Source organism: Pocillopora verrucosa, chromosome 5 (genome assembly GCF_036669915.1).
Source record: "Pocillopora verrucosa isolate sample1 chromosome 5, ASM3666991v2, whole genome shotgun sequence".
Taxonomy (NCBI): domain Eukaryota; kingdom Metazoa; phylum Cnidaria; class Anthozoa; order Scleractinia; family Pocilloporidae; genus Pocillopora; species Pocillopora verrucosa.
Genome location: NC_089316.1, coordinates 16,827,872 through 16,842,546, shown reverse-complemented (window position 1 = coordinate 16,842,546; position 14,675 = coordinate 16,827,872). Strand labels below are relative to the sequence as shown.

At 36.1% G+C, this 14,675-nt stretch overlaps 1 protein-coding gene and 1 long non-coding RNA gene across 2 annotated transcripts in view; both read right to left on the bottom strand.

Moving 5' to 3' along the window:
- The window catches only part of LOC131787611 (protein kinase C-binding protein NELL2-like), an 8,220-nt gene extending 3,993 nt beyond the window's left edge, over positions 1-4,227 (bottom strand). Inside the window, exons 1-5 of the mRNA XM_066167294.1 lie at positions 4,059-4,227; positions 3,044-3,291; positions 2,758-2,872; positions 1,722-1,844; positions 1-57 (exon numbers count right to left, since the gene is read on the bottom strand). The exon at positions 1-57 is cut by the window's left edge and continues 66 nt beyond it. Of these exons, the coding sequence (XP_066023391.1) occupies positions 1-57; positions 1,722-1,844; positions 2,758-2,872; positions 3,044-3,291; positions 4,059-4,125 (610 nt within the window). The 5' untranslated portion in view covers positions 4,126-4,227. The remainder of the gene's footprint in view (positions 58-1,721; positions 1,845-2,757; positions 2,873-3,043; positions 3,292-4,058) is intronic.
- An 8,463-nt stretch (positions 4,228-12,690) lies between these two features.
- Positions 12,691-14,675, bottom strand: LOC136281047 (uncharacterized). The gene is made up of 5 exons (XR_010717547.1): positions 14,564-14,675; positions 14,368-14,471; positions 14,003-14,123; positions 13,629-13,670; positions 12,691-13,478 (listed from the first exon to the last, which is right to left on the bottom strand). It is a non-coding gene; the product is annotated as an uncharacterized lncRNA (long non-coding RNA).

Genomic DNA, 14,675 nt, shown 5'->3' with positions numbered 1-14,675 from the left:
TGGTACAATTTGCAGTCACGTTACAAGCATGGCTGCCACTGAGGCACTCATCGATATCTGGTAGTACAAATGATATAGATATAGAATACTTCATGCAAAGTCTGTCTGTATGATATCTATGCCCGAGCTCGTAGTATCCGAAATCGAGAGTGTCATAATATTGGCTGGCCTCCGTTTCCGGCCAGCGGTCATCATATTAGTACCCAGGTCACCGCATATAAAATATAGGCATTGATCATTATTTACGTGTGATTTATTGTAGTGTTCTTCTTGCTCCGGAATAAAACGTGTGTGTGTTTTACAGTCTACGCCTCCTGTTCTTTTAAAAAAGAACCACAACAGTAGGAGTGAACGCAGCAAACGAGAAAGAATTTTGATCTAAAGCAACGATTCTTTACACACCTTACGGACAGACTTTACGTGATGTATTAGGTTTATTATATAGTTTACATGTACATAAGAAGAGTAAATTCCTCTTTTATAACAATCAATTGTCAAACAGACAATGGTTTATAAATCGATCATGAAAGATAAAAACCATATAAAATTCCTTTTTCGTTATGTTAAGCCTGAGGGTTCCTAATCTTCTCTGTCTTGAAAAGAGTGAATATACTCCGCAAGATACATGTTTAGTTCCTCAGGCGATATTGTCTGTAGTTCAATCATTGAAATATTAGACATTTTCAATGAGCACTTGGGCACTTATTGCAAATTTCGGCTAAAACTTGGAGGGGGAGGGGGCACTTATTTGTAGGATGGGCACTTTGGCGATTAGTCGAAAGGGGCGCTTCTTGAGTTACCTCAGCAATGGGACATCAAAATCAAAATCAAAGATAATACCTAAAGGAACTCTGCAAGCACACGAAGATTAAAAAAATCTGAAATTGAAAGTAAAATTATTCTGCTGTACTAATTGCATTGTTGTTGAAGGTTGAAAAGTTAGGAAAAAAATGTGGCAGTAGAGACAGATTGTCCTTGTATCTATACTATTTGAAAAAGTGAAAGAGAGAAGGGTGGGGTTGGGGGGGGGGTTATCCGAGCGTAGCCGCATATTTGAGAAAAATATTCCAGGTATTGCTTAAATTATAAATCTCTTATTCGATGGTTTATCCTATAAAACGAGAAGAAATCTTGCTTATTGCTCTTAACTATCCTCGTTCCTTTCGCGCTCGGAAAAATACCAAGCAACTCGTAAAATATCCGCGTGTATATTTTAAATCTTCGAAAAATGTGAATGTATGCATATAATGAAACTCGTAACTTTATAGGAATACGAGGTCGAGGTGTGAAAATCATTACGTTGCCTCTTCATCATGAGCCTACAATACTTGTGATAGAAAGCTATTTTTCACGGCATAAAGTATCGCTGTTCTAATCGACATTGGCAAGACTGTCCATTTATAATGTAACCTTCCTTACGGATGCAATTATTAGAACCATTAGTGTTAGTACAATTAGCATTAGCATCGCAAACATGACTATCATAGTTGCATTCATCAATATCTGTGAACACAATAGATAATAATAATAAATAATAATTTATTACTTAAATAGCACAAAATACATATGGATATGATCTAATGCGCTAAAAGATTAGATTAGATAGATTTGCAAAGAGGAACTGAACAGAGAAAAAAATCTTAGGCAATTTGTTGGATAACAAGGCAATTATTAATGATGAACAGTTATTCTGCTTTTTTCTAAGTCGAATCTAATTTTACCTTGGCATGACTCTCCTTTTCCAGAGTATCCTTCATTACAAGTGCAGCTATAGGAGCCATTAGTGTTGGTGCAATTCGCATTAACGTCACAATCATGGCTTCCATTGCTGCATTCGTCGATATCTAGTAGCATAAGTGATGTATAAGAGGTAATGTAATAGAAATACGACAGTGGTGGGTGGAAACAGGTATCTAAAATGTGGGCTAATTTCCATAGGCAATTATTTATGTGCAAAGCTGCTTGTTTCAATAGTGTAAGCTACTCTTTTTCACCTTGACATGACTGTCCATCTCCAGTGTATCCTTCCTTACATGTGCAATGATTCGAACCATTAGCGTTGGAACAATTTGCATTAGCATCACAAGTATGGCTTCTATTCTTACATTCATCGAAATCCGTTAACACAAATTATTTACCAGAAAAACCCTAATATATACGAAAACCTGTTTAGATTCTAAGTCAATAAGATCGTACCTAATGCCAAAATTTGTTTAGATTAATCTGTTGTACCTTGGCATGACTGTCCAACCCCCAGTGTATCCTTCCTTACAAGTGCATTTATGAGAACCATTAGTGTTGGTACAGTTTGCATTAACATCTCTCAAATATATAGCTGCTACCATTGATATTTATTCAGAGGTTCGTCTTAATAGCAAAAAAAAGACTCTTTAGATTCCACGTCGTAAAGCCGTTAGCTAAAGTGGACATGGCTGCTTTCATCGATATCTGGGAACACAAAATTTTTAAGGGAGGAATCTTAAAAGAGACGAAAACCTGTTTAGATTCTGAGCGATCAAGGTATTAGCTAATGTGAAAATGCACTCATACGGTAACTTAGAAAATATACTAACGCAAACTTATCTTTTATAAGCTTTTTTATTTCTACCTTTTTTACCTATGGGGTCCTCTAAAAAATTCCTAGCGAGACGCGTCCTATGTTGCTATGTGACGTCACGCCGGCAATGACGAGCTGACGTCGACAAAAACCACATTTAATGCGGTCACCCTTCCCTCCTACTTGATCGAAATATTTACCCCTATCGCATAATTCTCCAGTAAAGCCAACGGTACACAGACAGCGGAAACTTTTGACTGTAAAACCATACTGACATTTGCCATTGTTTAAACAAGGATTTGATCGGCAGGAATCCTAGATCGGTGAAATAAGAAAACAAGATGATAAACTAAAGATAAATCAGTGTCATAATGAAATAGGAAGAGAATGACCTAATTTATTTCGAATTAAAGAATACGTGAATGAAGGAATGAAAACGAATTAATAGAAACCTTACAGCCAAACAGAATGGAAGTAACAGCCTACCTCTGTTTCGCTGTATACGTACATCGCTTTAGGTTTCAATCTTTTGTTATCCGTTGAGTTATTCAGTTCACATACATATGTGTCAGCGTTGTCTTCAGTCGGCCCAAAGTTATAAGAGACGCAATCGTGGTTAAGGAAACACTGGATCTCACAAAAGTCGACATTATTTGAATTAATCGTTGCAATCGTGTGACCTTCAAGAGCCTTTTCGTTTACTTTGCGCACGAATTGAATGATGCGACATGTTTCTGCAAAAACCATGAAAAGCTATGAGGTAAAATAATATTGGCTTGAAGTAGCCAGAGTCAAGGCAACGACAATGATATTGTTCTCTCTAACCAGAATTACAAATGGTTACTAATTAAGCATTAGGAAACGTGACGGAATGCTTGGGGTTAAACCCTGCGATGAACCAGCAATTCGTCTGAGAAGAATTAGAAACCCTTCTGGTCGCTTCATGCCAAGGTATCGGGAAAAGCTTTGACAGGATGGGCTTATTGATCGTGGCTGACGCTACTTTAATTTTCAATCGACTGACATTAATAAGAATTTACCGAGGCAAATCTAGAAGCATAATAGTTTTTGACCTTGCATAACCCTATTGCATCACCGTGCGTTCCGTTTGAAGAAAGTCTATTTACGTCATTCTTGTGGTACCACAAGTAACAGTTTGATAATTTTTCACTGAAATCAGTTCTATTTTCTGCACAATCACATCATATCACAACGTACAAATTAGTCAAAACTATTTTACGTAGAGGTTTTACATTTCGCGAAGACGATAGTCCTGGGTATGTTTCATCGTTAGGATTCTTAAAAACATGAGAATGATTCGAGATATTTGCGCACCAATCAATAAAGTAGTCGAAAAAATAAGTATGACTCCTCTTCGGGAGATCAGAGAAAACCCGAGAAAGGTTTTAATATTCCGTTGATATGAATCCACCAGAAAATTTGAAAAAAAACTGAAACACGAAACGCTCAAGACGATAGGAAAAGACGATGAGCGCCTTACCTTCTGGTTCAGCATGGACCAAAACAACCGCAGTGCAAATGACTTGGAGCAATGGGATTAGAACCATTTTTAGAATGTCTTATGAAATAGTACGCTCGTGTAAATAATAAGGGGTTATTCAAACGACCTCTGCTTTGAATGTCTTGATTAGAAACAGTTTTTCGCGACTTCACTGAATAAGAAACCCTGTACGTGCAGTGTCCAGTCATCGATCATTTCAACTGATGCACTACGTAGAATTTATGCTGCACAGTCATGAATAATGTATGTCGAAAATTTCCTCTCTTTGGTTTTCGGGAGTCACCGTTATTTAAGTTTATTAAACACCAAAAATTGTTTAAGCAGGCATTTTGATTTATTTTGATTCAACACCATACTAGTGCGGATAATTTTAAGCGGCAAATTTTCAAGAAACGAAATAAAAGAATAAGTTGTGTAAAGTTTTAGGAAATAAGATAGCCTTGGAAGTTATCGAAGTTCATTAATATTCTGTTTTTAACCAAGTTAATATCGCAACCAATTTTCATGGCAAAAGATTATACAAGCAACTGAATACAAGAGATCACTATGCGGGATCTCCACAAGAGACAGAGGTAGTTATTATTGTAATACGCTTCACATGAGTATGATCAGTCCCTATTTCTGATATATTTGAATGTTGATCATCCATTCATTTTTGACCTGCTTTATTTTTTCTCCTTTGGTGGTTGATTTTTGTTTTTGTTTTTTTTTCCATGTACCCAAATATTATAATTATTTTAGAATCAAAAACTGTTTGGAAATAGAGTTTTAAAATGATCCTTTGTGGTCTTTTCATCACCACTTCCTCGTTATACCCTATTGATGGCAGCGATGTTGGGTACATTACGTTTATGAGCACATTTCTGCGTGAGAGATTCCAGCTGCCTGTTGCAAAACAAAGGCTTATTCCCCAAAGTCTCCACAGTTTCTAATTGTTACACCTAACAAAGCAATCCTTTAGAAAAAGAAAGCTTTATCTTCATTGCTATACGATTCTGAGTACAAAAGTTAGTAATAAACATTTCTTTAAGCTTTATCAAAGCGTCCTGTTTTTCCTGATCAATTATCTTAGGTTATTCTTTCCTTTACTCTGTTGCCAACATGTTCCTTTGAACTTCTCTCATGTATTATTTTTTAGTTTCCGAGATAAAATTTGTTCCATAACACTCCTGCAGAATCTATTACACAGGAGCTTACAAAACTAAGTGAAAAATACTTATAAATTCCACAGAAGTGCCTCTTTAAAGAAAGTGGACTGTATTCCTTTTTAAAGGCAATGGTATTCGTAAAAAGATGTAAAATTGTAGTTTAAGAATTTGCTGGGTGCGCGACGGTGGTCAAACAAGAGATTATGGTTTATGTTAAAAATGTTTTCAGGTAATATTTTTCTCTCTTTTTCTTAATTCATTTCCTTTTCTTCTAATTATGTTAGATTTATATGAGATTTCATGAGCACTAGCGAAAAATGATATGAATGCTTTAATTTTTGTTTGTAAAACATTAAGTTTTTTGTCAAAATCTAATTATGCAGTGATGGTTATGCAAGACACCTCACGGACTTTTCGCACGTACGTTAGGCTGTTCACCTCATCTGTCGTGGGTTTTGCCTGCCCATAGGCTAAGGGTTATTCTCCAAACGTTTTCTCAGTGTTACGCCTTCATAATTATTTATTTGAAAAAAAGTATTTCATTAACGTCGTGAGATTCTGAGTAAAAGAAAAAAACAAGGAAGGGGGATGTAGGCTGCATTCAAGCATTCTATGGCATAAAACTAATTACTCTAAACTTAATTTAACTGTGGAAAATTATTCCTTCTTTGTGTGACTAAGCATTTCATTTGATCGAAAGTCTCTTTCCCAAAAATTTTTAAAATCTTTTTTTTTTTTATTTACCCTAGGCAGTATTATCTTTACACGTAGTACTTCAGCGATACAGAATCAGACTGCTAACATCATAAATTCCCGAAAGAGACCTAAAATGACAATATGCTTGACAAGTTTGCTTAATCATTCCGAAAAATTGTCCAATGAGACTCCTGGCATGAACAAACTTCACAAACCAACCAAAAACTCAGATTTTTTCGCAAGTTTAAGCGGTTTTTTAATTTTTTCCTTTCGTGTTATTTTCCTGTCTTTTGTTTTATTGTGTACACACCTCGACATCTATAGCAACGCATTAAACAACATAATCAAAGATTGACTGCCTGATTTTTTAAATTCTCCTAATTAGGTATTGAGACCAAAGTTAACACTTAAATGGACTCCGTTAGTGGTGAAGTTTTTACGTAACGTCACCTGCAAATACTTCATCGCTCTATTTTTATATTTTTTCTTCTTCTTGATATGATTACTTAATGATTGTCTTACTTTTTCTATTGTGTTCATACAATGTATATTTAGTTTTTTGTACTGACTTTATAATGACGTTAAGCAAACATCGAAATGTGGTCTTTTTTATTACAACTTACACATTTTAAGGGAAAACTTAAATCAAAATTTACCCTTGACGAACTCTTTCAAGAATTCGCCGTGTATGATCCATGTAAAGAACCACAACAGGCCCAATGTTTCAGTCAAAGGTTCACCATTCCGTAATTATTTTGACAAATTTTCTTTCTGGCAGCGTGTTCATAAAAAACCTACATTTGAAAATCGAAAATACCCTTCTCGTAGCATTATGAACAAAACAATTTGCTTCCCCCTAATTTTAGGAAACAATCCGCAAGAAAATCTTATTAGGGATATTCCCAAACTTTGGTGGCGAATATTCGGTCAAGGAATGTGTGTTGACCCATAATTTAAACTAATAAGTTTACTACGATTTGATGAAATTTAAGGTTCCTCAACAGCGTATGTAACAGGCTGGGAACAACCGATAAATTTTTTTCAAAGCCTAATTTGCACAAGTCTATCCAGTGATGTTCAAATTCTCAAAATACTGAAACACAAGAGAGCCTTATTCACCCAGCCTTCTCCTCCTTTAATTGTGCCACAATGGTTGAACGTCGAAATGCAAAACTTACGCATTTGCTCTTGGATAGATGCTGTTTGTTAACCGATTGCGTTCAAGAAGGGAGAGGAGAGCGCCCCTGATAACTCAGTACTTAAAGGAAAGATGATAAGGAATTTCCCCTGGCTAGATTATGTGCTATAAATTATATCACTTTGGATTAAGACAGTCATTTGAGAAGTATAATCACATGCTCTCCGCCATTTTGGACTCTAACAACCTGGATTGCTGTTTAGTAAAGCTAACTCTACCCTTTAGACGATGATCTACAATGGCAAGTTTAAAGTGGGGCCGCTCTTCCATCTTTCTTAGGAATTTTTCTTTTCAATCTATTTATCTTTGATTAGATCCTTCTGAGTTGACGTTATTGAGTCTTCATCAATGACTGAGATCAAATTACGATACCACCTCCTTCCTTCCTACCCCCTCTTCACTTAGTCTCTGTTATTTTTAGACCTTTCTGTGGTTGATCCTAGCATAATTATCAGTCAGTGCCACAATAGCGTTGGTTGCAGGATGTGACGTCAGTTGGTAAACGTAGAAATATCCAAAGTTCCTCACTTTAATATAAAATGGATGTTTACAACAGTCTGTACGATCCCGAAAGCAAACCGTCCTCCTGACCTTTCCATCAGCTACTCTTGGATGATAACTGTATAGCAAACCCGTGTAGTCAGTGCCACATTTTTTGTAAGGTTCACATTTGGTTGGCATCTTCGTTCCTGCATCTCCTTGGAAACGAAACCAGCCCGCACTGAGGTCGTTGTCGCAAGATTCTCTTCCCTGGGGTGTGTCGTAGGTGGTTTTCCTTGTTCCACTGGTCAGAAGTGAGTAGCTTATACATTCTAAATAGTTATAGAAAAGAAAAAAAATATTAAACAAAACTAAAGCTCTTCATCGTCACAGTTTATAACTTTTGTGCTGCCAAACTGCTTACTCTCTGGCGTGCAAATTGTTTTTCCGTCGCCCTGGTAACCATCTTTACAAACACAGTTGTACGATCCAACCGTATTAAAACAGTTTGCCGATTCGTTGAGACAGTCATGGATTCCATGAGTGCACTCGTCAATATCTGTAGCACAAATTTAATAGTAGTTGTAACGTAAACAATTAGTTCAAAATTATATTTCTTTCTGGAGGAGTCGGGATGGCGCAGTGGTGAGAGTGCTCGACTCCCAACGTTGTGGCCTAGGTTTGTTTCCCAGATCTGGTGTCACGTGTGGGTTGAGTTTGTTGTTGGTTTTTGTCCTTGCTACGCAAATCTTTCTCTGGGTCCTCTGGTTTTCCTCCCTCCACAAAAACCAACTTTTCAAAGAAGGGCTACCTCGTGGAATGTCCACTGCCAAATCCCATAACCATCTCATTATTATTATAAAAATTTTAAAGAAAGGAACGAAACTGAACATCCCCTGCATTCATTCAGGGAGAAATTGAACGAGTGAGTGAGGAAAATAAATGATTGCATTTATCAGTGAATTAAAGAATGAATGATGATTGATTTAGATTTCACTTTGCAATTTTATGCTTTACCTTCCGTTTTCATATCTCAGTGAACCAAAACAGCATATTTAAATAGATTTGATTTAAACCAGTAGTTGCGGCTGACCGCTTGTTCTCCTTCACTGGCCTTAATTTCTTTACACGATTCAGCAGGAAGCTCGGGAATGGATCCCAGTGGAACTGAACGATGACAAGAATATGTTTACAGTAACTTTTCTGAAAGAAGAAACTGACAGTTGCGGATGATTCACAGAACTTAAACGAAGAAAAAAGTAAAGGATTTTGATAAGAAAATACAAACAAATAGAGAAACAGATAAATAAATAAATGTATAAGAAATTTTTGAATAACTCGATAATGATAATGAATAAAACATTCCAGTTGAACAAAACATACTTAAAAGATAACTTTTAGTGTCGAGATCAACTTTCTGTTCGAGGGTACAAATAACAATAAAAAAATATTGTCCAAAGCTTGCTTTCAGCTATAGCAGAAAGGACAACATCTCTCTCCCGAAATGTTTTACTTTTTCTCTTTCTAAACGGTTAAGAATATATGAAAGTCATATATTTGAACTGCGGATAAAGACGTGAATGAGAGTGATCCTCGCAGTAATGTGCACTACTTAGGCAGTAGTGAAAATAATGACCTCTGCGATACCGGTGCAGTGCTCTACCAACTGAGCTAACAAGCCAACTGGGAGCTGGTCATGATGTTGGTTCTAAATGATATATATGACTTTAAATAAAATATATGACTTTCATATATTCTTAACCGTTTATTTCATCACTTCAGAGCGCTGCACCGGTATCGCAGAGGTCATGGGTTCAAATCCCGTACAGGCCTGAATTTTTTTCAGGCCTTATTTTCACTACTGCCTAAGTAGTGCACATTACTGCGAGGATCACTTTCATTTACGTTTTCTCTTTCTCTTACTAATACCAAACCTCTGTTTCTAACTCTTCCGTAATAATACCGATCAGAGTCAGGGTCGAAGTCTTCAGGTCTGGCTTCCTTAGTGCGGTTATTCATCTCACAGATGTTCTTGGAAACGACGAAGCTGAAGCTTTGACATCTTTTCTCGTCGTTACAGGCCGTAAGACACTCAAGCGTGTTAGAGGTCTCGACTATCTTGAAGATGTGTCGTTGAAGCATCATTCCATACACGGAAACTTGACGACTGCAACGCTGTGCGATTAGTCCGGAAAACATTTGGCACAGCATTAGCAGAACTGGAAAGCGACAAGTCAGAACCATTTTTAAGTGAGCGATCGATATGTATTGAAAGGTCTCCGATTGAATTTTTCCCTAATATTTCTCCTTTACTTTCCCTTTATCTCCCTGTTATGAAGACCACTGTGCTTGGACCAGAAGGAAAATGAATTCACCTTTTTTAGCGGAAAAGTTGTTTAAAAATATCTTCAGAAGACATCTGGCCGGCAGCCATGAGTTCTCTCTCTCACTGTTCGTTTCCTGCTAATTGGCTTGTTATCTTCCTTTTCTTGATTAAAGGAATCAATTATTGATTTCATTTTGCTTTAAACTGGGGAAAAAATTGCTTGAATTAAAACATCGTTCTCATTATGATATTGTATTAGCATCCACCATCTACTTATTCACATGTTTTGTGAAAGTGAAATTTCGAGTCTTCGCAGGGAGGCTGAGGTAGTTAATTAGTCCTGGGCTCCTTAGATATGTCGATTTGTTGACACTTTTCTTGCAGACGCAGCTTAAGATTTTTAAACCTTTCTTAGTCTATCTCTACTGTAGTTGATAAAGTAAATTGATTATAAAGTTCTCCAGATTACTTTGTCATGTGCTTTTTTTTCAAGACTTAATTGCACAATGCTTAATAGTATTTCTGTTATATTGCTTAAACTGATAAATAGCAATCTTATCCGAAATGAATCAGTTACAGTATGTGAACACGAAAACAAAAGATTGTAGATGGTTAGGATGCTCACAATGTAAACTTCAGCATCCTTGTTTTCTCCTTATTTTTTTGATGCCTTTCATATTCTCTTACTGGCATTAATTATGACTCCGACATGACGGGGAGAGCTTGCGATGCTTTTCAGAGAGTTTTTCTCGGCTGAAAATCAATAACATTGTTCTTTAACGCGGTGATCATCAGTAACTAGTCATTAAAATTCGTTTCATTAGCAATCTCGAGTAACGTGACACAAACTAGTATATCGGAAACAAATTCTTCTGTTAACTGCGCCTTCAGCCAATGTTGGATTACTGCCATCCAGTCAACCTGTAGCACGCCTCATTATGGGTTGAAATTTGGTCGGCATCCCTTGTTCGCGCATTTCCTAACAAACTAATCCAGCCAGGTTCAAAGTAAATTTCGCAATATTTGGTTCCTATGACGTGCGTGGTTTTCCACGGTTTTGCTCGTCACATCTGAGTAGTTTCGACATTGTACTTGCATTAATTACCAAATGTAAATGGATTGGAATAGAAGCTACCTTTACTTTTAAGAGAATCCATCAATTGAGTGTCAAAAGCAATCCGGGATTCCATTTGTTTTACTTTACTTTTCTCTGAGAATGGTCCAGAAAGGTGTCTCAACTGATCAGATGCAAAAGTAAAACCAATCACATCTTGGTCGGCCGCGTTTTCTCTCGATTTCTCTTGCTTTCTTTAGAAGTTTAATTGTTTTTACTTTGGGTTCTTATTGGTATTTTACTATCTTTTGATTGACTGTTGTACTTACGTTGGTTGGAGTTTTACGGCATTCAATAGAAAAGCACTCTAATGCTCTATTTTAGTAGTTTTTCTTCATTAGCATCTGAAAAAAATGAATGAAGATGACCGAATTGGAGGAGAACAGTGGAGACGCAGGAGCTGGAAGAGATCTTGATCTTTTATAATACCTCTCCCATGAATATTTTCCACACATTTGTGTCCTAAGTGATAGAAGATCAACTCACATGCAGGAAAAATAGGTATGTAACTGGTCTTTCCGTCCCCCATGTAACTCTGGTTAGAGTTAGTTAGGAGGATCCATCTTTATTTAAACGTGTTGCCATATCCCTGATGCACTTATGGATATCACTTACTTTTGTCATCAGATGCGATACCGCATTAATGTTATTTGCAATGCCACTAAAAAAAGATCTCTTAAAGATACTTTTCGGCCATCATAAAACTCGGCAAAATTTTGAAAGACAATTAAGCGCTCCTCGAAACATTTAATCGTGTTTATACATACATACCTGTCTTTCCAAATCTTCTGTAATAATTTCTAGAAATGTTATTCGTATGAGATCAGCCACAGGAAAAATTGACGGAACTTTTCGATATTACGATGTGAGCCTTTGCTGTTGCAAAAATGTTCCAACTGTACCGTCCTTATTATAATTTTATGTGTCCTTTCTTTTTTTCCCGAATACTTTCTGAAAATTTTTTAAAAACCTAAGGGTACTCTGAAACAGGTGTTTTGATTTTGAAAAAATGGAGCGGTATATCCTTTAGATATCGTGAGAAAGCTCCGATATCTCGTCTGTTTACAAGATAGAGGGGCGTAGTTGGTCTTTAATTAGGGGGGAGGGTTAAGGAAAGAGGTCATTGGAAATGTGGAAATAGTCTTAAATTGGCGTCATATCAGTGCTACATCAAACATTCGCGATACCAGACTTTTGATCTCTTTCTATGGCCTCATATAAACACTTTGAGGCGGGAGGGTGGGGATGGATATATTTTAAACCCCTTCCCTCTAAAATATCAGTTTCTGTAATCCTAAGCCGTCAAGCTGTTTTGATTTATAAAGACAGGGCGTTTACAGCGTTCCTCTTCATAATGATAAACTCAGCCGAGCGACTCCTCCTGAGGGACATTTTAAACCAAAGAGCATGATCGAAACGGTATTGTAATTTTAGAGCGTACTAAGTGTCTCGTTACGCGAGGAAGATACGTTTCAACAAAAGCAACTGATCCGTTGAATATCTTATTCATTCATTCATTCATTTGTTTTTAGTCATTTAATTAGTTATTCACTTATTTATTTTTCCATTTATTTATTATAACCTTTAAAAGCCAGTAGAAAACACTACTATTGCACAAGCATGACAGAGATTGCTATTTCAATGCTTTCTTATATCTGCTCAAAAAGTAGTAAAATATGACGTCATCAGTAAATGTCAGCAAGAAATTGTGCACGAGAAATCAAAGAAAAGACAATGAAATGCTATCAGTCTTAAGCGTGTAACTTTTTTCAGACAAATTTAATTTTATGAAATTATGAAAAATAGTGGCATCTTGACAAGATCGTTGCAACCTTCAAAGCGCAATCATTAACAGAACAAAAAAACCAACCATATGTCAGGGACAGACTGCTTACAATGGATAAAGTACAAGCTTACAATGAATAAAGTACAAAAAAGGTACTTACAATGAATGAACCCTATTCTTCAAAACAATTTATCTTACAGCTCATAAATACGTTCCCTAATACGTACGAAAGTCTCAGCATTACATAATTTTAAAGAAAAAAAACTCTAATACAGCGCATAGATCTACCTTAAATCTTTAAAAAACGTAAATGCGTAAATGCTACTGACTGTAAATACTTTAGACTCATCAATTAAGCCAACGATGCGATCGGAACTACTTAACTTAAGCGAAAAATCGAAACTGAAGAACCAGTACAGACCAACTATCACAGGCTAAATTACACACTAAACAACTAATTTACGTTCTCGTTCTGTTAAATCTAGTTATTTAACTTGATTAATTCTACTCAAATTCATTGCAAGACTGCAATTCAACTGTCCAAATATTATTAATATCATTTGAATTAACCTGTGAGCTCTTCTTTGTGGAGTTTCCAATGTTTTCGGATGGAAAAATGATACTCATCTTTCTATTGAATCGCTCTTTAATCTGCAGATAAACAAGTAATTTGAAAGCTTTCTTTTTCTTACTCTAATCTAAGGAAAAGAAGGCATACCAATGTATCCTTTTACACTTGTATAGTAAATTTTTAAAACCTCATTATCTATACCATATTTATTCTGTTAAAATTAAACTTACCTGACCATTTCGCACACAGTGAAGAATGAAAATCAGGAAACCCTTAAAAGACAAAGGAACTCGTTTTCAGTGTCATTTTTTTAAACAGTATTAGATAAAAGGTTAGATAAAAGAGAGGTTTTGTTTTCTTTGTTTGTTTTCTTTTTAGTTTTTGTTTAAAAGCTTAGAGTGAATTAAGTTTAATCACTCACACCATATAACCTCTTAAGTTACGAGAATGACAAAAAAGCAGTAGAAAGTATTTTTCTCTTTTTTTTTTCTTTTTTCTTAGGTTTATCATCGTATGTCTTATTTTGTAGTTACCGTAGCAGATGTCATCTGACCATAGCAAAAATGTTTTTAAATGGATAAAAAAAGTAGTAGGAAAAACTCACCTGAGTGGAGTTGAGTATGGTGAAAATGTAGGCGAAAGTTTTGTGTGCAGGCGAAAGGAGTCCAAATAACCACGTGACACCCAGCAAGGGAATCATCACGACGCATGTTCTTATGCCAAGTCTGAAGGAGGGTGATAATTTGAGATATGGGGATTTATTAATTTGTATCTTTTCTTCAAGGATATTTCTGGTAATCAGAATTCTCTATAAGGTTAAGCGAATATCATTAAAAAATTGAAAAACCTATCAATATTACCAAGTCTCAGAGTGATCTAATCTATTTATGCACGTACTGGCCTGATTTTTACATCGTGAAAGTCATGCAAGAAAGCGCAACACTGATTGTTTGGAAGCAGTATACTTACGTGAGAAAAGAATACAGCGTTATGGTCAAAAGTATTCCGACGATGGAAAGGCTTAATCCGACGTATGTGATTATCTCCAGAATAGTAACGTCCTTCTTGGAGAGCTGTGGCAAAAGTGAAAATGGACAATAGAGTTTTTCGGGGAGCATGACACTTATTTATTGAAAGTAAAGTACCTTAAAAAGAAAAACAATACCTCCCCGTCGTCTCTAAAGTCAACTAAGACAGCAAAATGCGTCAAATGATTGCATCTGCAGACTGTGTCCTTTGAGTTGCTCCTCAATGGATCTACGTAACAACCATCCCCT